Here is a 24,857-nt window from a genome sequence, read left to right as displayed (position 1 = left end):
TTTTTAATCGGATCTTTATAGTGAACCGGTCAAACCAGTTCACCAAATCGAACTGAATCGTTCTAAACGGTTCGCGTCTCAAATCAGGGCTGATCCCACAAGTTACTGTAGTTATTAACTTTCTGCCATCAGTGACAGTCTCTCAAACTAGAAATAAAACTAATATCTTGAAGTAGATGCTGTAACTCCAATCGTTAGCTGAAGTGAGACATGTTTTGCTGAGAGATCTGATGAACTCACGAGCAGCTGATACTGAGCATGCGCGTGTAACCGAACGTACCGGTTGTCGGAACCTCGGATCAGCAGTACAGAATCAAAACCGTTTCTGTCGGACACGTTCGATACTGAGAACCGATGAGCCGCGCATGCGTGTTATTTGTTCAGAGGAACGAAATGCAGTGTATTTAAAACTAATCACGTTTGGAAACATCATAACAAAGCTGTCACTGTATTATTTTAAAGTTTTGGAAACAATGGATTGTAAAACGGTCAAATTAAACATTTATTTGTTTTATCAATAATGCAGGATATTTTCAGGAACAGCTTTTATCTTATTTAATTTCTAAGTCGATACAGATTTTAAAATACATGTAATCAAAACAGTAGGTTTGATATAGACTATTCAGCTTGCAGCAGTTCAGCACCCTGTGCTCAACACACACACACACACACACACACACACCGATACAGCGGTTCTCGAGTCAGCTCGACTGGTTGCACCCGTACAGATTCGAGAACCGTTTCTATCGGACACGTTCGATCTTTCGGACATGTTCGATTTTGAGAACCGGTGAGCTGAGATACTGAGCATGCGTGATAGCCTCGTAACCGAACTGTTTCTCTCGGACTGGGACAGGCTGATGCTGATAGTACATGAGCACGGGTGAACTGAGGATTTGTGTAAGTAGGCCTATTATGTCAATGTACATTTATTTAATCCGTGTAAAACATCAGTGTTTGCACGACAGTGACAGTCTCTCAAACTAGAAATAAAACTAATATCTTGAAGTAAGTTAGATGTTGTAATGGATTCAGTTCGATTTGGTGAACTGTATTTAGTGCTGTTGCAAAACATAAATGAAAAAAATGTTTCCAAGATGATGATGTCAATTATAATTATTACTATACTAAGTTTTGATTACAAATACTTTATAGGCTGTGTTTGAATGTATTTTCATCCGCCGGGATGATAGAAATGACGTCATTACGTAAAGACGTAAAAGAACCGTGATCCGGTTTTTTTAACGGATCATGGAAACGAACTGTCCGAAAGAACCGGTTCGCGGAAAAGAACCGAACTTCCCATCACTACCCCATATATTAGGAAAGGGGAGTGGAAATCGCATAAGTAAAATAAGTGCTCCTCTGCCGCCAACTACTGGTTATAGTGGTAATTTCATGTCTTTTTTTAAAATAAAAATGTGGACAGTAACCAATGTTTTTCCTGGTTTTCACTTCAGAGCTGTTTGATCTGATATCTGTGGTTTATAACAGAGAATTCTGCACCAAATGCTTTTCTCTAGATCTCTCAGTAGCGATGTTATTAATTCTGTGGCAAATTCAAACGCTTCCTCACCAGATTTCCCAGCGCTGTGTCGTAGTGGTGTTGCGTGATCTAGATCGGCCCGTGTATGAGCTCACTTTATTCTATTGCTCTGAGATGTCAGACATGTGGAAGTTGTAGTATTTTGGGTGAATAGACTTTCAATGGAGGGACAATTTTTTTTTTTAATGTTATTCAAATTTCTTAATTTGTGTTCTGAAGATGAATAAAAGTCTTATGGATTTGGAACAACATGAGCAATTGACATAATTATTGGGTGAACTAACCCTTTAAAAGTGTTAAAGGGTCATGAAACCACATGTTTCAGCAGCAGTAAGTTCTCACTACAGTTTTGAAAAATGGTATAGAAGTGAGAGTGGTTACGCTGCAAAGTGAAGAGACAGACAACATAACAACGGCTTCAAAAAGCATCAAATCTTCCTACAAATGCATTTTGCAAAATACCATTACACATTTTGTACGCTCAATGTAAATAACACAAATACATACATATCCTGTAACAGCTATAATTTATTAAATCTATCCATCTATTGAAGAGAACTCTCGCGACGCAGAAACTTTTATAATGCCAAAACTAACTCAATTTTAATCCATTAATGCAATCTCACTGTCATAGGAAATCAACGTGTGCTTTCATGAATAATTAAGCAAGATGTTTTTTCATTGGATAAGGACACGAGGTCTCATGAAAAATTCTATAGACTTGGTCGGTGTCGTGCTGTAGCTTTACCCTGACTGGAAAAGTATGGTGTTAACCCAGTAAAGCAACGTAGATATATAGAAAAACAGAGCAGTATTGAGTTGGATTGTCCGTACAGTATCTGACTGGACAAACGACCCAGTGCAATGGCCAGAGGTGTCTTTTTTTAATCAAAATGCATGCTGCTCAAACATTAATTTACCGCAGTACCACCTTTAACAAACACTTGTCAAAAGCCTAGTAACTGGTCAGTTCTTTGATGAGCTGTAAACTGCTTTAACAGTAAGTTGGCTGCTTTTTTGACGTAGTTCCCAGAGTCCCGTGACAAGTATGACTTTATTGCCATTTTTGTTAAACAAACTTTTGCCATTGCAATTAAGGAAATCTCTTATTTTGCATCTTTACAGTAATACCAGCATCATGTAGCGCAAATGTTTAATTGTAATGGACGTATTGCACAGGCTTTCGGAATTGGCGAACGGCTCCGTCTGTTTATTTGGCAGTAAAAAACTTCAGATTTAACATCATTATTGGTGCAGAACGCCACACAGCAACTTTCCGTAATTTCACCAAGCAACAAAGTCTACGCACGTTAATTCCAATAGCTTGTTTTCCCCCACGGCATAAGCAGATATGAAGTTTTGGTGGGCGATTCCTGCAATGCCGACCAAGTCTGTAGTAAACGTCATATGACATGAAGACGAAATTAAAACCTGAAGTTGAAACTAGATTTCTCCTACCTTAAAAACGAACAGATAATGTTCAACACACATAACTCTCTTAACCTCCTGGGACCCAGAAAAAAAAAGTTTTTTTGAATTTTGTATTTTTTCATGTCATTAGATTGTTTAGAGCATAAGAAACAAATGGACAGATACTTTTTTTGGAAAATTATATTATATTCATATTTTATGATATGTCCTCTATAGTTGACACCAGGACTCAGTTGTTAAATTTTTTTAATGAAATGATATTGCATGTATAGGCAAAAACAATGGGATTTATTTTTAATTCACGAATACATTTTTAAGTTTCAGGATTTTTTTAAAACCAACTTTTTTTAAAGATGATTCTGAGCTATGTTATAAAAGATATAACGGAATGCTTTGACATACCATCTTACTTTTATGCAATATGTGGGTAAAATGACCATACTTGGATTTTCCCATTCAATACAATGTATCGGTATATTGCATCTAATTTGCATATTATTGTGTTCTTGGTGCAACATGTAATGAAAAAAAGAAGTCTAAAAAGGGGGAGTAATAATGGGCAACATTTCAAAATAATATGTAATATTTTATAGGAATACTGATATGTAATTTATTTTTCTATTTACTTGTTGTGTCTCCAAAATGCCTTATAAACATGATTTAAGTCCCGGTGTCCTCTACAGTGGACATTATGAAATCAATGCCCTGTTTTGTAACAAAGAGTCATATTTAGATTAGAAACCCCATTGCATTTTCCTGAGATGTTGATTTATAACAAACAATTAGAAAATTAATCAGATTTAAATTATAATGACAAAATATGATCATATTTCCATAAGAGTGCTAAACATTACTGTCAGCCATTTTTAAAGACCAAGAAGTTGTTGTTGTCCTGGTGACACCTCCAAACATTTGGTATCTTTGCAAAGCCCTGAATGTGCTCTATAAAGGACATCCTGACTCAAAACTGTGACGTGTGTGATGTCACAGAAACTCACTAAAATATAATGTCCACTACAGTGGACAAAAGTCTATTACTGGGTCCCAGGAGGATAAAACCCTAGAAAATTGGGTTTCATGACCCTTTAAATGTGATGTTTGAGATTTAAACTAGTGATTTGTTTTGTGCATCTGTTATTTCTTCACCTCTTCATATCTGCTAACCCTTTTCTTTCAAACTAAGGACTTCCTTCACTGAAAGAGTAATGCTTTTGTGGTGTTAAAAGACCATAACAGACACTATTAATGAACTAAACGAAAGCACATATACCTACAATTCTAAATATATATATATATAAATATATATATTGATGGTAAATGCTGATTGCTAAATGTCCTTAATCTTTGTTAAACATGTACATTGCTCTTTGCAGATACTTGGTTACTTTGACTATGCTTTCACGGCTATCTTTACTGTAGAGATCGTGTTAAAGGTAAATGTCCTGCCCTGTGCTCGTGTTGTGTGTGGTGTATGTTCAGTAACGCTGTAACCGTCTGGTTTATTCCAGGTCCTAGGCTATGCAGATTATGTCTTCACTAGTATGTTTACATTTGAGATCGTGTTGAAGGTAACCTCTCGGCACACAGGCCTGGCTGCATTCTCTCCATGTGTGTCACCTGCTACTTCAGTACTACCTGGCTTGATCAATCTCTTTTCTTTCTCTTTTTTTAAACCATGGCACCTCTTTTACTAAAAGACTAAAAGAAAAGAAATGTTTTAGAACATGAAAGTGCATCTTCATCAAACACAGCACAAGAGTTGTCAGGTTTTTACATTTCTGTCAGGGAGAATGACAGTGGGGTTAAGGAGGTTTGAAGGAAACCGATCTGGGGAAATCACACAGGATGTGTCTGTGAAACTAAAATGCTTTTTTCTTGAGGATAGAAAGCAATTCAAAAAGACGAAACTATGCAACTCTTTGTGAAATGAAAATAACACTGCCTCTCTCATGCCTTCATAACTGATTGGCCCGTATCCAGTCCATAAAAGAGGGGGCAAATACAACCATGCTTGGACAGAACATGGTTCAAACCCCTTGACTGAGAGCATATCAATGCAATGTGACCTCCAGCCTCATGCAGGGCAGCACTGTTGTTCTTTAATCAAGCTGCACTCATTCTCTCTGGCTGTGTTCAGAATGGCATACTACTGTACTATTAGCTATGTCTGCGGTTTATAGTATGCATACTGTGCATGATATGCACATTTTCTATATGCAGTATATATATTTTTTTACCTTTGATTAGATTTTTCAGTTTTAGCAACTTTATTTAGCAATATAAAACATTTAGCAATGATTTATTTAAGTGCATCGCCAATACAGCATTTCTAATTTTAGTTTATTTCAGCCTCATTTCAATTTTCAATTTAGTTAAAAATAACACTGATTTGTGTTCCAATAACATCATTTGAGGAAATCTAAAGGAGAATATTAGTTGGCTTCTGTGATTAAAGAAATATAGGTAACACTTTACTACAAGGTAGTTAACATTAGTTAACTACATAAAGTAATATCGACATAATTCTACAGCATTTATAAGTCTTATTTATTGTTAATTCTAAAATTTACTAATAAATGATTAATATTGAAAGTTGTACTTAGTGACGTTAGTTTATGCACACGAACAAACAATGAACAATTGTATTTTTATTACTAACTAACATAAAAAAGATGAATAAATACTTTATTCTTGTTATTTCATATTTGCTAATGCAATAACTCATGTTAACAAAAAAGACCATATTGTGTTACCAAAATAAAAAGCACAAAATACTGTTATTTTATATATATATTTTTCAATTTTAGTAACTTAAGTAAAATAATTTATTTCAGTTAAATGCGAATGCAGCATTTAAAAATTGAAATTTGTACGTTTTTCATGTAATATGTATGTTATTTTATTTCAGCTTTATTTCAATTAACAAAAACTTTATAAAAAATAATCTTTTATATATATAAATTTTGTTTTAGTTAACAATAACACTGATCTGAGTCTCAATGACATAATTTGAGGAAATCTGGTAAATTATTAGTAAATATGAGTTTTTATTTATTTATTTATTTATTTATTTTTGAAAAGAACCTTTTCACAAAAACGTTTTGTTTTAAATTGTAATTTGAAAACTTTTTTTTCTTTAAACGTACATTTTTGTCAGGAACGTGTCACCGAAGTTTTATTTTAATTTTTCAGTCAATAAAAAACAACTTGTGCATGAGTCAGAATATTGTTCTTGCATTTTGATTTAAATCTATATAGTTTTGAACATATATACAAGACATTAAGACACCCAGAATATTGTACCCACAAGTCACTGTACATGAGCTGATTTATTTCTAGTTCAATGTAGAAACTTGGAAAAAATAACACTGCAATTTTTAATTTATTTTTGATCAGAGTGCCAAAAATGTAACATATTTGTACACAAACTTGACTGAAATACACAGTTAGATGCTAACTGGATGCTACTCACATGGTGTGTAATGAGGCCATGGAACAACAATATTAGCATTCTGATATTTAAATAATACACTTCAGTTTAGACACCTTTAAAATCAAAATTAAAGGTTAGTTGCATTTAGTCCATTTCTATTATCTTTTTGAAATAAGTCTTGATGCAGTAGGAAAGGAAACTGCACTTATTAAATGATTGTAGTTGTGTTTTTAAGGAACAGTAGGCAGTAGTGTACTGTGCAGTGTTTAATAAATAGTAGGCTAGTATTACATTTTGAACATAGCCTCTTGTTTTGTGGAGAGATTCTCATAAGTGCTGATCTTGGACCAGCAAACCTAAAAATGTTTTACGAAAAGATTTTTACCTAAAATGTTTTATGTAGTTATCTAAAATTGGTCTCTGATCGGCAGCCAACGTTTGCATAACCCAATGCTTGCCTTCGGGGGGTTTGGTTGCATCTGCGTTCATATACATTCAGCAAACGACTCCTTTGCATTCATGATTTTGGAGCGACTTGCTTTGGTTTTGGCTGGTCTTTTCTCTGCCTGCTGAATATGAAGTTGCAGTAGAAGCTTTTTACCCCTCTATTTTCTTTACCAAATCTTGCCGAGGGAACAGGGCGCAATGTTCTCTAGGATATATATATTTAAAAAAAAAAAAAAAAAACGGCTCACATGAATGTGACAGTAAGGGAAGTTCTCATTTCAGATCGCCTATTAGATAGGTTCTCTTTCTTTCTGACTCTTCTCTTGCTCTCTCTTGTCTTTTCCTCCTGTATTCTTTCTGTCGATTCTTATTTCTTCTGTCATAAGTTAGTCCCCTTCAAAGCTGGGCAACAAACAGCATGTTTTATTGCCGGGCCCCCTAGTGGCGGATTGTGAAACAGAGCTTACTACTACATTCATGTTGACTGAAGCCGTGAGGGTTTGGCGGAGTTAGTGCTAGGATCTCGCTTTTAGTCCAACTCCGAGCACGCCACCCTTAAAAAAGAGTGATATTAATGAGTGTAAATGTGTCTTTCTGTCTACGCGAGTGTGTGTGAACTCTGTCTGAGAGTGTGATTTGCTGTTCTCTCTATGTCCTTCATTATGATTGACCATCTATGCTTGTTTTGTCAGATGACCACATATGGTGCGTTTCTCCACAAGGGGGCGTTCTGTAGGAACTACTTTAATCTTCTTGATCTGCTGGTGGTCGGCGTGTCGCTGGTGTCCTTCGGAATTCAGTGAGTGATGGGTATTTTTTTAAACCAAAATCGTGATATGGCTTAGTGTGATTATCAAATTACAAAGACTGCAATTTTATTAAATAAGCATCTACACTAGATGTTTCAGGGTGAAGCATTGCATGCAAGCAGCTCATGACATGGTGTTTTCAGTGTCACCATTTTCCTCACCTAATAAGAGAAGGTTTAAGGGCTCCTACAATTTTCTGTTTAAATAAAACGGCTATAAAAAATATTAAATAAAATGTACATTAAATTAATACATTTAAATGTATTATCTAAATTAAATAAATGTATACATTTAAATCAAAGTACATTTATTATAATGTACATTTTTTTCTTCAACTAATTTTTTTATTTTACAGTGAAATTTTACAATATTAATATTATTTTATTTTATTTAGACATAAAAAATATTAAATAATAATAATTTTTATTTCTTATAAAAAATTCTTAAAAACTGAATAACTATATTTTTTGTTGTAGTTTGTTTTACATATTTTTTATTTAATAACTAAATATTTTTTTCAAATTTAATTAAAATAATAATAGTAATTGTTACTAAATATAAATATTAAACAAAATCAAGTTATTTTTTATTTATTTATTTAGTTTAATATTTTTTTAGAAATAACAATACTAATATCAGCAACAATAACAATGCTTTATATATTAATACATTATATAATAATTATTTTTCATGGCTTCTCAATAGTATCAACGTCTTAGAAGGAATTACAAAACATCACCTCAATGTTTACCAGCAAAACTTAGCATGGCATCATGAAGTCAGTTGACCAATGACAAAACACCAGCATCATAAGGACTTGAAAGCTTTGATTTCCTCATCTGTTATGTATGTTTTTTATGGTAACGCGAACGCTTGTGTCTCTTGCAGATCGTCAGCCATCTCAGTGGTGAAGATTCTGAGGGTTCTGAGGGTGCTGCGTCCACTCAGGGCCATAAACCGAGCTAAAGGACTGAAGGTTCTGCCCATTGCTTTACTTCAATATGGATTGTCTTCATACATTTTAATATGATTATAAAAATATGTCTGTCCATTCGTTTAAGCAATTGTATATGTTCCACCTGTCTGACAACCTCTGACTTAATTTTTACCTTCTGCAGCATGTGGTCCAGTGTGTGTTTGTGGCCATCAGGACTATTGGAAACATCATGATTGTCACCACACTGCTACAGTTTATGTTCGCCTGCATAGGTGTACAGCTTTTTAAGGTAAAATATTTCATAAATGGTCTTGGGTTTTACTGTTTTTGAAAGTCTCTAATGCGCAAGCCTGCATTTGTTTGATCAAAAATACAGTAAAAACAGTAATGTTGGGAAATATCATTAAAAATTAAAATGTTTTCTTTTTTTTAAATGTATTTTAAAATGTCATTTATTCCTGTGATGCAAATTTTCACATGATCCTTCAGAAATCATGCTAATATACTGATATATTATTATTAATGTTGCAAAAAGCTTTCTTGTTTAATATATTGTGTAAATACAGTTTTTCCAGATCCTAATCTTTGTTTGTTTTTTGTTTTTTAACTTTTTCTTCAGGGGAAGTTTTACCGCTGTAATGATGAAGCCAAGTCCAGCCCAGAGGAGTGCAAGTGAGTCTAATTATACTTTTTAATCATCACTGAAGTTAATTAGCCACACTTTACATCATGTACTTCTGAAATAACTATGAAATACTTAAATACTACTTTTATAAATGTATTGTAAATGTTTACATTTAATGCAAGTTGTTGTGATAACCAGACTTATATGGAAGGAAGTGGCTGTTAGAGAAGGTAAAATAACCATTTCTCTCTCTCAGGGGAACATATATAATGTATAAGGAAGGAGACGTGAACCAGCCATTCATTCAGAAGCGTCATTGGCACAACAGCGAATTCAACTTCGACAACGTGCTCATGGCCATGATGGCTCTCTTCACAGTGTCCACATTTGAAGGCTGGCCAGCGTAAGCATTCAACAGTACACTGTTATAACTTGGATGCAGATAGCACCTTATTATATTTATGTTATTTTATCTTGTACACCTTAGTATAGAGCAGATATAGAGAAGCCAATTTTTTTATATAATTTTTATTTCCTTACATAATTATAGCATCTTTTTATAGAATTATGCACCTATAATAGATCATATATGGAATGCCACTTCTTATTTTATTTTATTTTTTTATGCACCTTAGACTAATTAAAAAATTGGAATATCAGTGTGTATTTTATTTTATCCACTTTTTTTTATTGATCACCTATTAATAATAGCATCTTTTTATAGATTTGTGCACCTTTATTAAGCCCGTCCTGATGATTTCATTGGTCCGAACAGTTTCTGTTCGGGGATAATTACTCCTCTATGGAGCGATGCCAGACCGAATTGCTCGACTTAAAATGTTGTGGCCCGGGCTAAGTTCGGCTGGCATCCAGGCTACCTTTATTATACGTCCGATATGGAATGTCGTTCTTATAAAAAAAATATTACACCTTAAAAGCACTTACTATAGATCAGATTTATGAATGGCACCTTAATTTGATTTTTTATGCAACTTTAAAGGCAGGCGTACACTGTGCGAATTCGGACACTCGGAAGGTCGTGAGATATTGCAGACGCTACGAGTCATTTAATTTGATCATCGCATCAAATCAGCTGGTACACGGCACGACTGTTTGCACCGCGAGCCGGCCGCGATCACACGAGTTTTCATGTAACACAGACACCGGAGCTTTCAATGTTGCTACTATAGCTTCAGATACAAAAAATAAAGAAAAAAGGTGTGAAAATGATTTGTTGAAAAGCAGAGAACAGCCATTCATTTTAACGGAAACAACCAGAGGGAGAGAGAAGAGTGCACGTGAGAGAGAGAAAGAAAGTGTGTGTGTGTGTGTGTGTGAACGCAGTATGTGGCAGCCACTGAGCCAATAATAGTCATAGATTGAGCCTATGTGACGTGCTTGTGCATGATTTGGCAATAGGGGACAGTCATATGCTGGTAAAAATCGGGCCGACTCCCCGAACTTTTTAAACATGTTTAAAAATGATCGTAAGGTCGGGAGGTGCTCTTAACGTGCTCGGCTCGTCTCGTATTTCCTCTCACACGGTGCGAGCCGCGACCATACGAGCATCCACGATGTCCACGCGATTTCTCCCGAGAAAAAAAAATCGTCTGCGAGTTCGTACGACAGCAAAAATCGCACCGTGTACGCCCGCCTTAAAATCACATTAAAACCATTTTATATGTTACACGTATTACTCTGTATGCATCTATTTTAAGGGAGCAAATATCCCAAGCAGTTATCAGAAGCCTGTTATTTTAATAAGCCTATTAAAGTGGCTCAATGTAATTGTTTATGCGGAATGACAAATATTGGTTCTTGTTTTGTGAGTTCTTATTCAGAAAATCGAGTTTCCTTGTTCAAAACCACGGGGGGAAATGAACGAGTGTGTTATTGTGATTTTTGTGTTTGTATTGGCGCTGTTGGTAAGTGCCACTGTGAGCTCGATGCCAACAGTACCACGCTGTTCCTGTAATTACAACACCACACTGCTTGAAATGTTCTGTTAGTTTAACACACACTCACACACACACACGGACAGAATGACACAATATAGCTGTTCCGTAACTCTGGGTGTTAAAGTAGTTTTTCCTTGGCTCTTCATTCTTAGTTTACTTCATGTTGTCTTTCCTTAGGTTGCTGTATAAGGCCATAGACTCCAACAGGGAGAACATGGGTCCGATCTACAACTACCGTGTGGAGATTTCCATTTTCTTCATCATCTACATCATCATCATCGCCTTCTTCATGATGAACATCTTCGTGGGTTTCGTCATCGTGACCTTTCAGGAACAGGGAGAGAAAGAGTACAAGAACTGTGAGCTGGACAAGAACCAGGTAAGAGAAGACGCATTAGGATTGTGTGGAACATGGACTTTGTCCCAAAGTCCTGTGAACTGCATTGATCTAGACTACATATCTCAATGCCACCTTTTAAGGATCCACTTTTTAAATCAAAGGCAGAATTGCATGAATATGCGTATGACTTGACATCCTCTCAGTTTTAAATTTAAAATGAAATTGAAAGCCTTGTATATTCATGAACATTAAATGACACAAAGAAAAGCATAATTTGATGTGTGTCCTCCTCAGCGTCAGTGTGTGGAGTATGCATTAAAAGCACGTCCTCTCAGGAGGTATATCCCAAAGAACCCGTATCAGTATAAGTTCTGGTATGTGGTGAACTCCACCGGCTTCGAGTACATCATGTTTGTCCTGATCTTACTCAACACCATCTGTCTTGCCGTGCAGGTAACTTCATTTATTCTTATAATATTCTTATAATTAGTTTGTGTTTAAATATTTAAACTGCCTCGTTTGCTCATTTTGTAATTTTATGATGAGATATAACTATGTATTAATGCATATTGTTTACCTGTATATTTCATATTAATCCTTTATAGTCCCCAATAAATTAAAAAATTGGTTTGTAGCTTTTAGTGCATGTCTGTACAGTATATGCTATATATATATATATATATATATAGGCACACACACACACAGGTCAACCATAATTTAGATACTATTAGTGATATTACTATTAGTATGTACTGTTTATAAATATTTTAAAATGGCGTTTAATTTGTATATTTTCAGTTTTTGTCTTGTGTTATACTAAAATGTATTTCAGTTTTGGTTACCAATAATGACACTGGTTTGACTGGTGTATACAAATGTTTATCCAATTAAATGGACTAAATATTTTCTGCAATTTAAATTTCCCTGCTAGGGTTTTTGAAAAAGTTGCCAGCCATCACCAAAAGGCCCCCAGAATACTTTGTTGTATAAATATCTGAATTTGCTATTTGTCAAAAGAGAAAACCAGCCCTCTGCTTTTACAATAATAATAATAATAACTTGCTTCATGTATTCCTTTTTATCAATCAATCAACGACTACGTCTGGATCATATTCAGAACGATGATCAAAACACAGATGGAGTAGATCGAGTCCCATCATCACCCCCAAAGCTTCACAGTCTTATAGCTCGCCCTGGGTCGACATTTCATTCTATAACATTAAGCAGTTTTTATTTATATGCTGTTTAATGTTGATGATCACGCTATTTTACATATGCTTCTGCTTACATATGATATAATAATAATAATAATAATAATAATAATAATAATAGATTTTATTTATAACGCACTTTTCATTCTGAAGAATCTCAAAGTGCTACATGGGGAAATAACAAAAATGAATAAAAACAAGTAAAAATATAGAATAATATTGCTGGTTTCTAAATGGACTGCATTTATATAGCGCTTTTATCCAAAGCGCTTTACATTTTTGCCTCACATTCACCCATTCATACACCGACGGCTATGTCAGCCATGTAAGGCGCCATCAGCTCGTCGGGAGCAGCTGGGGTTAGGTGTCTTGCTCATGGACACTTCGACACTTTGTCAGGTGGAACCGGGGATTGAACCACCAACCTTCTGGTTTGTAGACAACCTACATGAACCACTGAGCCACTGCCGCCCCTTAAGAAATAGAATAGTGCTGTATGGTTTCTGCTTCTTCTTCGCCTGTGTTTTGATCTAGAAATATTGTACTCATTCACAAGATGTGTCATAGCACCTCCTTATAGCACTTATAACAGGGAAAACAGAGAAAGACGGAAATTTCCTTCAATAGTGGTTAATATCATACATTTCTGTCCCCAGCACTACGGTCAGTCCGATCTGTTCAATTATGTTATGGACATCCTGAATATGGTCTTCACTGCCGTCTTCACTGTGGAGATGGTGCTCAAACTGATCGCTTTCAAACCCCGGGTGAGTAATTTAAACACGTAGATACACACCATTACACATTATCACACAATTTTTCCATTTGGACATTCAGAACAGTGCAGTATGAACACACTTTGCCCCTCAATATGTCATTCTCTTCCACTCTATTGGTTACACAAGGTTTGTAATGTTAACTTCCCTCTGCCCCACTGCCCACTTCTACACACGCAGCTTTGTGTTGCGAAGAAGGACAGAATGCTAGTAAGCATCTCAGCGTGATGTGCAGTGCTGACGTTTTCAGCTTTTCTGTGTGGCGTGACTAGTGTCTCTTTGACACATCAGATTCAATCCATCATCTGACAACAGCAAATTTCTTCCTTTACTATAAAATAATATAGCAAACTTTTTTCCTATTTTTTCCTTGGTTATTTTCCTTGGTTATAATTCCTATTTTATAGTGATATGCTCAAAAATGTATTTAGGCCTAAATTTAAGATTGATGTATCTGAATTGCATCATACATTTCCATCCACTTGAATTTAACAGTTTACTTTTTTACAAATAATAAATGCATACTTGTCAGTTATACATAAATGTAAGATTTCTGTAATAGTACTAATAAACTGAATGCACAACCAGGTTTATATATTTATCATCATTAAATCCAATTTCCACTTTACATTTTAATTTATTTAAAATTGCCTGATCCACAGCTAGCCGTATTTTTGCATGCTCATGCTTTTTAATTGAACACATTTCATTGTTTTCACAATGAACAGATTTATGGTGATTCTAAATTATTTGAATATAATCAGATGCAAAATAGTTAAAAAATAAACTTAATAAACAAAGATTTTTTGGAAGCAGACATCTTACCTGTTTCTTTTTCATTTATTTGTGACTGACAAATTTTTATTACATTAATTTTATTAGTTTAAGTGCCCCTATTACGCTTTTTTGAATTTTACCTTCCAAGCAGTGTGTAATATCACACTGTTTGTTTATGTAAAATGTCTGCAAAGTTTTAAAGATCAAAGTGCTGCTAACAGCGCTAAACGTGTTAAGGAGAACAAACTGGCTGAATGACACTTTCATTTGAGCAGAATATCTCAAATGGAGATCACTAACTTTAAGCTTACATCTTTGCCGGTGTTTTCAGATCATCAGCTCTTCTTCTGCAGTGTGGAGTGTGTGCACATGGTTAAGTAAAACACCAGGCATTTAAAATCTTGATATCTGGCAACCACAAGCATGAAAGCTTGAAGCGATCTGTAATATTTTTTTTCAGACAATATATATATATATATATATCTATAGTCACAGTTATTGTTTAATGACACTGGTGACATCTCATCATTGTCTCGTCTTAGTCATTAAAAAGAGGTTGTCTACCAACATTTTCGTTATAGATTTCGTTAACGATGTGTACTTCCAAATGACTTGGGCTCCAATTGATATGGTAAAAAACAATGCCCTCTATTCATATCACTGTGAATCAAGTGCTGAAGAAGATCCGGGCTGAAATTCAAACATGGTAATTAGCATTTGGTTTCGACATGCACTGTTAGTGGTAGACCAGTCACAACAGTCACTGGGCCATCTGACCAATCAGAGCTGAGTAAGCTCTCAGAAAGGAGGGGTTTAGAGAGACCGAATCCCTTATCGAACCGCTTCAGACACTGGGAGAGAAGAGTTGACGCTGCAGTGGATATTATGAGAAAATGAAACCTTTGACCTTGGATTTATGTAAACCTATTGTTGGAGACAAAACTAGGAACATATCATAATAGGTGCACTGTAAAACTGTGTAACCCTATTGGATGGAACATTTTATATGCAATTCAGTCACATAAATCTTATGTTTAGTCCCGAATATGTGTATGTGGCTTGGATGTAGATTTGGTACTTTAAATAATAAGTTTTGTTAAATTAAAAATTTCTGCATAATCGGATATGTACTACAACTAACTGCTAATCACACATATGTATATTCCCTGGCCGTCCACCCCTTCGCATCACTCAGGGGTATTTTGGGGACGCCTGGAACGTCTTTGACGCTATGGTTGTGATGGGCAGCATTGTAGACATAGTGCTCAGTGAGATCGATGTAAGTACAGCACAGTTCTAGGCCCTGTGTGGTGTGCCCTCTTACTGTATATCCACTCAGCCCCTTACTTCAGACAGGCTCAGATTTCAGCTCAGGGTGAGCTACTGACAACTTGTTTCTTTTACTGCTGAGATCTAACATCTGTATTTCTTTCTGTGTCCTCCGCACCTTCTTTTTCCTCCCTCATTCTGCTCCATTCATTTCTTTCTTTCCCCCTCTTTCCTTGTGTGTGGTGTGTCTTTTATTAACAGCATTATTTCACTGACGCATGGAACACGTTTGACGCCTTAATTGTTGTCGGTAGCGTCGTAGATATTGCTATCACTGAAGTCAACGTAAGTACAACCGTTTGTCGCCTTTTCAAGTGTAGAAGCCTTGCAAGATAAGCATGTCTAGTGCCCAACACGGATTATATCCACAAGAATATCTTTAATATGTGCTTTAAAACCCAGATTTGGAGATCAAGTGGGACCAAGTTGGGTTTCAAAATTGTTCATTGTACAAAATAAAATGAAAAATATATACAAAAAGATTTATTTTTTAAATTACATTTATTTTATTTGAAATTTATATGTGTATAAATTATATATATATACATACACACACACCGATCAGGCATAACATTATGATCACTGATTATCTCTTCATCATGGCACCTGTTAGTGGGTGAGATATATTAGGCTGCAAGTGAACATTTTGTCCTCAAAGTTGATGTGTAAGAAGCAGGAAATACAGGCAAGTATAAGGATTTTATTGAGTTTGACAAGGGCCAAATTGTGATGACTGGGTCAGAGCATCTCCAAAACTGCAGCTCTTGTGGGGTGTTCCCGGTCTGCAGTGGTCTGCATCTGTCAAAAGTGCTCCAAGGAAGAAACAGCGGAGAACCGGCGACAGGATCATGGGTGACCAAGGCTCATTGATGCACGTGGGGAGCGAAGGCTGGCCCGTGTGGTCCGATCAAACAGAGGAGCTACTGTAGCTCAGATTGCTCAAGAAGTTAATGCTGGTTCTGATAGAAAGGTGTCAGAATACACAGTGCATCGCAGTTTGTTGCGAATGGGGCTGCATACCCAGTCAGGGTGCCCATGCTGACCCCTGTCCACGGCCGAATGAGCCAACAGTGGACATGTGAGCATCAGAACTGGACCATGGAGCAATGAAAGAATGTGACCTGCTCTGTTGAATCCTGTTTTCCTTTGCATCACATGATTGGCCGGTTGCTTGTGTGCTTACTTGGGGAGCACATGGCACCAGGATGAAGTCTCCACCTCACAACTTACAGGACTTAAAGGATCTGCTGCTAACATATTGGTGCGAGACCATAGCACACCTTCACGAGTCCATGCCTCAACGGGTCAGGGCTGTTTTGGAAGGTGGTCATAATGTTATGCATGATCTGAGTGTTTAAATGTACATGTGAAATATTACAATTTAAAATAAAATGTTATTTATTATTATTATATTATTACATTATTAAAATATAATTCAAATTATTATATATTTTGACTACATACTGTATATATATATATATATATATATATATATATATATATATATATATATATATATATATATATATATATATATATATATATATATATATATATACACACACACACACACACACAATAGTTTATGATTAAACACAATGGTTTATGATTAATATATTTATAATAGATTTAGATTATATCTGTTTATAATGGCACTGATGTTTTTTTGCGAGGTTTCACTATCTGTTGTCTTGTGTTATTTGTGATGTGAAATGAGGTCATTTAGCTAACCTTAGTAAGATTAACAATCACTCCTTCTATTTCCTATGCTTCATGTGAAAACATGTGAACCTTGGGGACTCTGCTGTTGAGAAAACTACTGAAATCTCTTACTTAGCTCTTTGTTCTGCATTTGTGTGAACCATAAATCCGCTGTCTCGCATCCAAATGTGTGTAAATGCAGCAAGAACTGCAGAAATCCATCGGTTGGTTTGTCTAACGCTTGTTCTTCCATTCTGTCTCCATAGAAACTTGTAGAGGCAAGTATGGCAAGATGTAATCTCCTGTTTGCTTGTGTTCTGCTTCATAATGACTTTATTCCTTGAAGTGCTATGAGGACAAAAAAAAAATGTCCTAGGCAAAAATTGTGCAATGTGTTTCTGGTTTAAGAGTTGTCATCAATATCATTTCAGAAAAAAAGAATGTATTTGTGCCTTGCTGATTTTGTGTAATGAAGTAAAGCTCTCACCGCCTTGGCTTTACTGATTACAAGCAAAATCAGCATTAATGATTAGATTTTGTGGGCAGGAAGGTAGATGACTTGCTAAAGGAACAGACCACCACTTTTTGGCATCACACTTAAAATGTTCAGCATCAAACAAAGTCAGCACCATCTGCTTATATAAATGTTAGTAAAAGAGTTTTATATTACTAAAACATTTTATATTGACATTATATTATCAGTGTTGTTATAGTATTTTTATACTTTTGTAGTGTTTATTCATATTTTGAATTGGCTTTTATTTTTGTATTGTCAGTTTTCATTTTATTAATGTTAATACTTGAACTGTATTAGTTTGTTCCCGTTATTTGCAAGATTAAGTACAGTGACTGGTGACTTCAGAAAATGTAACGGCCATACATGTTTTTAACATTAACAATACAGCAGCAGAAATATTAGGCTGCTGTCACTTTAAGAGCAAATGCACTGATCTAATATACTGATACTGATACACGTTCACTTAAGACATAACCAACTATGTTTACTAATACTTGCTATTTTAATTTTGTGTGAACTTGTCCACTCAAGTGAAAGATGTGAAAAAAGAACTGTTTTGTATTCGCCCATTGTCCGAGTTTTTGGCGAGCACTTCGGATGTTTGCGCACTCAAAACTTTTCACAAAGCGCGCAAGTAACAATGAGCTCCCTTTTGAGTCTTCTCCAAAAATGTCAAGGTTTTAAATTTTTGTGACGATGCAGAACTGGCCCGTCAACTGTCATGAGCGTCCACATTTGTTCACATTCATGCATTGTTAGAAAAATGTTCCGGCCAACTGGCAAGTGACAGTTTCATGTACTCGATAACGGCAGTTTTTGTTTACATTTGGTGCTTGGCGAGTGTTCATTTAAGGCCCTGATTAAGTTTATGTGTTTCCATCCATTATTTTGTTTTTGTATTTTATTTAAAATAATATATTTAATTTAATTTTACCTAGTTGTTATATGAATACTTGAAATATTGTTGATTTTAAGTGCTGGACATGAAGAGGGTGGTGCTGGAAAGTGATGGTACTCCTTTAAGAGCAATGGTGGAGTTTCAGTGTGTGATCTCTTTGGTGGTGCTACTTCATATCCTGTATCTCACAATCACTGTTCAGTTTGAGACGTGCAATGTAGAGAACACACACACAGACACATATGTAGCTATTTAGGTCTCCTCACACACTGCTGTCATTCTGCTGTCTGAGCTACAGTGCTATTTCTCTGGAGTTTCTCATGTCCCAGCGTCCATATATAAATGTATATATGTGTATTGTATGTGCCCCTATAGGTGTTTGTATTGTGGCCATTTTCATTGGATGTGTTGTGCATCAAGTCTCTGTACGTTGTGTATAGTATGAATGTGAATGTGTTTATGAGAGCTTGTGGATGTTTGTGTGTGAGAGAGAATAAGAGATTGCCTGTCTTGTCTTTGTATGTTTCTCTTTTTTTTTCTGTTTTCCTCTATATCTTAGTTTTCTGCTGTGTGTGTGAGTTTCAGTGGTGATAAAACTATCAAGAGGTTTCACAAGGTCTTCTATCAGCCTGTCTGACTAGATCTGCTTTAGAAGAGATGGTTCACCCAAAAATGAAAATCAACTTCGTTAACTCGCCCTCATTTCATTCCAAACCTGTACAACCTTTTTTTTCTTCAATAATGAGCTGCTCCCTCTTTTTCCATGCAATTGCCGTAGCAGAAGATGAATGAAAAACTCATGAATATCATAAAAGTGGCCCGTTCACACAAAGGATAACTGTAACATTAATGATAAAGATATGGTTCTAAATATAAAATAATAGCAGAATCCACACCATAATTCTAACGATAACAGCACTGAGAAACAATATCACTGGAATCACTTTCAGATTTTTTTCCAGCTGATGATTGATAAAAATATTGATAGCTAATCAGAATCCATCCTGCTTAAAAAGCTTAAGCATTTAAAGTGGCAGATGACAAGAACGATATTGTTCATTGGTGTTGACGCTAATATAGTTATCACTAGTTATCTTTATAGTTATTATTCTTGGTGTGAACAAGCATTACGATTATTTTCATAGTCTTCTTGACATCATACAACAGCTCAGGGCCTGTACCATGTACAGGATTGTACAGGATTAGTTTTGAGTTGACAAAACCAAACCAATCCATTCAGGCTTTGTTGGTCCCATGATGCTGACCCTCAGCTTTCTCTGTCGACTCTTTGGCTTTGATCCTGAGTTTAGCTGTGACATAAGTAGTGAAAAAAATGGCATTTGGGGGGTAAAATGTGTTATTTTGGCAAGGCTACCTGATAAAATTTACATTCCTGGGTCTATATATCACATAATTGAGGTCGTTTCAATAACCCGCGGACATGGAAAACAACCCGCGGAAAAAACACGGACTTGGCAACACAGTGCAGTTGAGCTCTGTTGACATTTGGCAACTAACGATATGCGTTGCTCTGATTGGTTGTAGGTCTATCTAATTGAGGTCTTTCCTGGTTCGGTTGAAACACGCCCCATAATCACAGCCCAATGGAGCGGTTTCAGACTCATATTCTGACTAGAATTGAGTATGACCACGTCAGGCTAGGTTAGCCGTGGAGCTTAAGTTACTATGGAGATGAACACTGCTAAAAGCCAAGCCACTTTAACCTAAAACCCAGGATTGGCACAAACTAAGCTTAAACCATATCTGGCTAGCCAGCTAAACCGGCTTCATGCTGTAAGCCCCTGGAAACATACTGGATCTGGATCTTTGAGTCAGTGATTTGAGCTTAAGAACTGATCAATTTAATTTGTGAATGAATCATTGAGATTCAGAGGTGAATCAGTTTGCCACTTCTCTAATTAACACACCAGGGATTTAAAGGGGGGGTGAAATGCTGTTTCATGCATACTGAGCTTTTTACACTGTTAAAGACTTGGATTCTCATCCTAAACATAGTCAAAGTTTCAAAAACTAATGTTGGACGTTTGATGGAGTATTTCTGTGTCAAAAATACTCCTTCCGGTTTCTCACAAGTTTCGGAGAGTTTTTTTCGAGTATGGGTCTATTTGACGTTAAAAGAGCGGAAGGTCCTTGTATGGGCCGTACGGGCTCTTCTCCCGGTAGGGTGCGCGCGCGCGTCACTAGCGCGAGAGAGGAAATGCACGCTGTAAACAGTCTCTCAGCTGCAGATCCAGTCGTCCGTGAACACTAATGTCGGTTATAGTCCGCGCCACGCTCCACTTTTTTCCTCCACTTTGACATTAAGGCGACTGCAACACTTCAGCACAGCATTCCGGGAAGGCAGCGCTGCATTTGAACCGATTTGAACGCAGAAATGCTTCAGTCGCATCGCAAAGTGGATCTCCACACTCCAAGAAGTGTGTTTTTGACGGAGCCGTCCCAGCGATAAAGGTTCGGTCCTGGAAGCAGCCGGTAAGTAAAACTGCTTCAAATGTCTGTGCTGTGCTTATCGTCGCGTATGTAAACATCAGTAAACGACACGATCGCGTGCTTCGTCATTCAAATGCACTAACGGACTTCATTGCTGTTCTATGTAACTTATAACGTTACACTACTCTGACGTGCAAAACCGCTTTGCTTGCTACTAAGGTTTGGTCGCATACAATAGTCCATAAACCGAATCATGTCATGTTGACAGGCCTCTAAATACAGTACTTACCACAGAGACGGACGTCCTGCTGTTGCTGTTTCTATTTCAGCCTCCGAATTAGATTCTGGATCATATCTATTAGCTGAGATAGCTGAGATGGGTTTCTCCACGCTTGAGGACGTCACCGCTTTGTGCATATGTCATTCTTTAGCTCCGCCCACACGATACGCCTCCAGGCGCTCGGTTTTTTCCGGAAAGACTCGGTACAGCCCATATTTCTTTTACAAATATAATAAAACTAAAGGCTTTTCGGAGATATGAAGGATGCAATACTACTCTATAGGTACTCAAGATTGACATGAGATTGACTGAAACTGAGTGTTTCACCCCCCCCCCCCTTTAAGATTTTCAGTGACTAACCAGTTAAAAAATCACTTATTTATACAAAGGTATGAGTGAGAAGACTTGGAGAAGGCCATGTGGTGTCATTTTGCAGCTTGACAGTCATCTTTAAAAAAAGTACTTGCAATTTTTCAAAAAAAATCAATCAGGTTTGAAACAACATGAGAGGGATTTAAATAATAGTAGAATCGTTCATTTTGGGTGAACACTTCATCTGTTTATCAAATTAGTATGTCATTTCAAAGCCTTGTGAAACTCATTTTATCACTCATTGTTTTTAGTGGCTTCCGGGCTTGCTGAATTTCTGCAATTATAGATATAAAGCATTAGATCAAAGACGGCAGGTACAGATCATTGGAGGTCTTGCTGTCTGATCTGTCATGCTCACTCTATATCTATACTCATCCATCCCCACTCGGGGGCATGTGTGACTTTCACCCAATCTTGCGGTGGTTGGAGTGACTGGTTTGCCCATCCCCTGTTGCATGCTGGGATATGTCCTGCTAACATCCGCTTGGTTTTCTGCAGATGGCGCTCGGGCACCCGCTCCATTCTCCTCCGGTCAGTGCCCAGGCGGTGTAGTCCGTTTGAAGTTTGCACTTCCTCTCTTTCAGTACCTCTCGTTCACCTCCAGACAGAATGGCCCTGGAGCTCAGAGCTGATTTAAATAACGGACGAGCGATTCAAATGAGCGTCCAATCACTAGCAGACTAATAATACAGCATCAGTCTATTACACAGAGATGTCCGTCAGGCAGAATCATATCAATAGAGCTCACAGGATCACGTTTTTTCCTCAGTAACATTTTTAAAGCCTTAAACTATGAATCAATTTATTTAATATTTAAATATGTATTATAATATGTATAAAATATGTTTAATATGTATTTTTTGTTTAATAAACATCTATTATTATTATTAAATTAACATAAGAATTATTACATCTTATTATACATTATATAAATATATTATATAAATAAAAAATAAATTACGTACCCAACCCAAATCTGACATCTACATAAAACAAAACCAACCAGTTATGAGACATTTTTATCCAAATTTAATGTATATTTAAAAATTAAAAAAAAACGGTTACTCTATTGTTGGTTTGTGGAAATTGATGATTAATCCGATCTCATAATAAAACATCGCATTATTTGTATGAAGTTTATCACAAAACGTCATGCTCTACTAATCAACCTCCACTAATAATAAAATATGTGTAATATATCTGCTAATGAGTGACTACTGAATGAAGCGGTCATTCTGAATGTATTTTTCGAGCAGAGCTCCTCTCTCTCTCTCTCACACACACACACACACACACACACACACACACTCACACACACACACACACACACTCTCTCTCTCTCACACACACACACACACACACACACACATCTGCCAGTGTTAATGCAGTGATATCTGTAGTGTGTCTGTCTGCTGAGTGACTGTCTGTCTCTCTGTTCTGTCTTCCTTCAGTGAGCTCTTGAGTAGAGCAGGTGTGTAGACGTCAGACAGGCTGCATGACCTCCATCACTGCTTACTGCTCACCTCCTTCCTTCTTACACTCTTTCTCCGAACTTCATTCCTTCATTCCTCGCTTCATTCCTTTGTTTTCCTTTCTGCTCGTTCTCTCATTCCTTCCTATCTCATTTCTGCCTACCTTCCTTCCCTTTTCCTTTCTGCTTTCCCTTCCTTCATTTCTGGTTTTCTTTTCTGGTTTTCCTTCCTTCCTTCCTTCCTTCCTTCCTTCCTTCCTTCCTTCCTTCCTTCCTTCCTTCCTTCCTTCCTTCCTTCCTTCCTTCCTTCCTTCCTTCCTTCCTTCCTTCCTTCCTTCCTTCCTTCCTTCCTTCCTTCCTTCCTTCCTTCCTTCCTTCCTGCTCTTTCTCTCATTTCTGCCTTCCTTCCTTCCTTCCTTCCTTCCTTCCTTCCTTCCTTCCTTCCTTCCTTCCTTCCTTCCTTCCTTCCTTCCCGTTTCCTTCCTTCCTTCCTTCCTTCCTTCCTTCCTTCCTTCCTTCCTTCCTTCCTGCTCTTTCTCTCATTTCTGCCTTCCTTCCTTCCTGCTCTTTCTCTCATTTCTGCCTTCCTTCCTTCCTTCCTTCCTTCCTTCCTTCCTTCCTTCCTTCCTGCTCTTTCTTTCTTCCTTCCCTCCTTCCTTCCCGTTTCCTTCCTTCCTTCCTTCCTTCCTTCCTTCCTTCCTTCCTTCCTTCCTTCCTTCCTTCCTTCCTTCCTTCCTTCCTTCCTTCCTTCCTTTTTTCCTTTTCTTTCTCATCTCTGCTTCTCGTTTTTTCTTCCTTGTCTTCCTTCTTTTAGCTTTCCTTCCCTATATTTTCTTTCATTCTCTCTCTTCTCTTGCATCGGACTGTTAGAGCGCCCTCGGGCGGTGACTCTTTTGCAGGGCACATGCATGGAGGCGCTGCGGTGCTAGCGGAACACTGAAGTTCTTCAAGGCTTGTGTTGCTGTTATGGAGAGAAAGACATTGTATGCGTCTAAGCGTGTGCTCACATGCCTGACAGCTTAACGCATGATGCACTATCAAATGCTACAGCCAGAAACTGCATCTTATAATTTCTGCTTTTCATGCAAATGTAAAAAGTTAATGATGAGGGATGTCAGGCTGAATGAGTGAAGCCATATCTGTCTGGAGTCTGTTCTTGCTGCACAGATGAAGGATTCATCTATTTTTTTTTTCTGATTTCATGCTGAACTTTCTTCCCACTGTGTGAGTGTTTTAATGTTGATGAATGTGGTGTTTGATTTTTATTAGATCGGTCAATAACTGATCTGGTCTCAAAGCCAAATGTGTGGACGGAGTATATTTTGTATAGCATGTTTATGTTTGCAATAGGGAAGCTAAATTAAAAGTAGTTTGCCTTTGCAAAAATAAATGAATCGTGGACATTGGTGGACATATCGGTCTAGTAAAAAGATGATGACATGGTACCCACTTTTTTTTCTTTTTTTACTTATTGCAAAACTTAATGTTTTCACTGCGTGGCATTAGTTGCTAGTTAGTTGTTAGTGTTACACTATACTAGGTTTTTAC

At 36.7% G+C, this 24,857-nt stretch overlaps 1 protein-coding gene across 13 annotated transcripts in view; it reads left to right on the top strand.

Moving 5' to 3' along the window:
* Positions 1–24,857, top strand: part of cacna1da (calcium channel, voltage-dependent, L type, alpha 1D subunit, a) — a 118,159-nt gene that overhangs the window by 69,935 nt on the left and 23,367 nt on the right. For 6 of the 13 annotated variants that reach the window (XM_067430801.1, XM_067430794.1, XM_067430793.1 and 3 more), the window contains 11 exons: positions 4,351–4,410; positions 4,486–4,545; positions 7,550–7,656; positions 8,555–8,642; positions 8,785–8,892; positions 9,223–9,275; positions 9,485–9,631; positions 11,364–11,565; positions 11,821–11,979; positions 13,394–13,504; positions 15,821–15,904. In XM_067430801.1, coding sequence (XP_067286902.1) covers positions 4,351–4,410; positions 4,486–4,545; positions 7,550–7,656; positions 8,555–8,642; positions 8,785–8,892; positions 9,223–9,275; positions 9,485–9,631; positions 11,364–11,565; positions 11,821–11,979; positions 13,394–13,504; positions 15,821–15,904 — 1,179 coding nt within the window. The remainder of the gene's footprint in view (positions 1–4,350; positions 4,411–4,485; positions 4,546–7,549; positions 7,657–8,554; positions 8,643–8,784; positions 8,893–9,222; positions 9,276–9,484; positions 9,632–11,363; positions 11,566–11,820; positions 11,980–13,393; positions 13,505–15,820; positions 15,905–24,857) is intronic. The other 7 variants (XM_067430804.1, XM_067430802.1, XM_067430800.1 and 4 more) reach the window with 2 other exon arrangements.

This window comes from Pseudorasbora parva, chromosome 22 (assembly GCF_024679245.1).
Source record: "Pseudorasbora parva isolate DD20220531a chromosome 22, ASM2467924v1, whole genome shotgun sequence".
In the NCBI taxonomy this organism is placed as follows: Eukaryota; Metazoa; Chordata; class Actinopteri; order Cypriniformes; family Gobionidae; genus Pseudorasbora; species Pseudorasbora parva.
The sequence above is the reverse complement of the archived record's forward strand: the minus strand, read 5'-3'. Positions and strand labels throughout refer to the sequence as shown.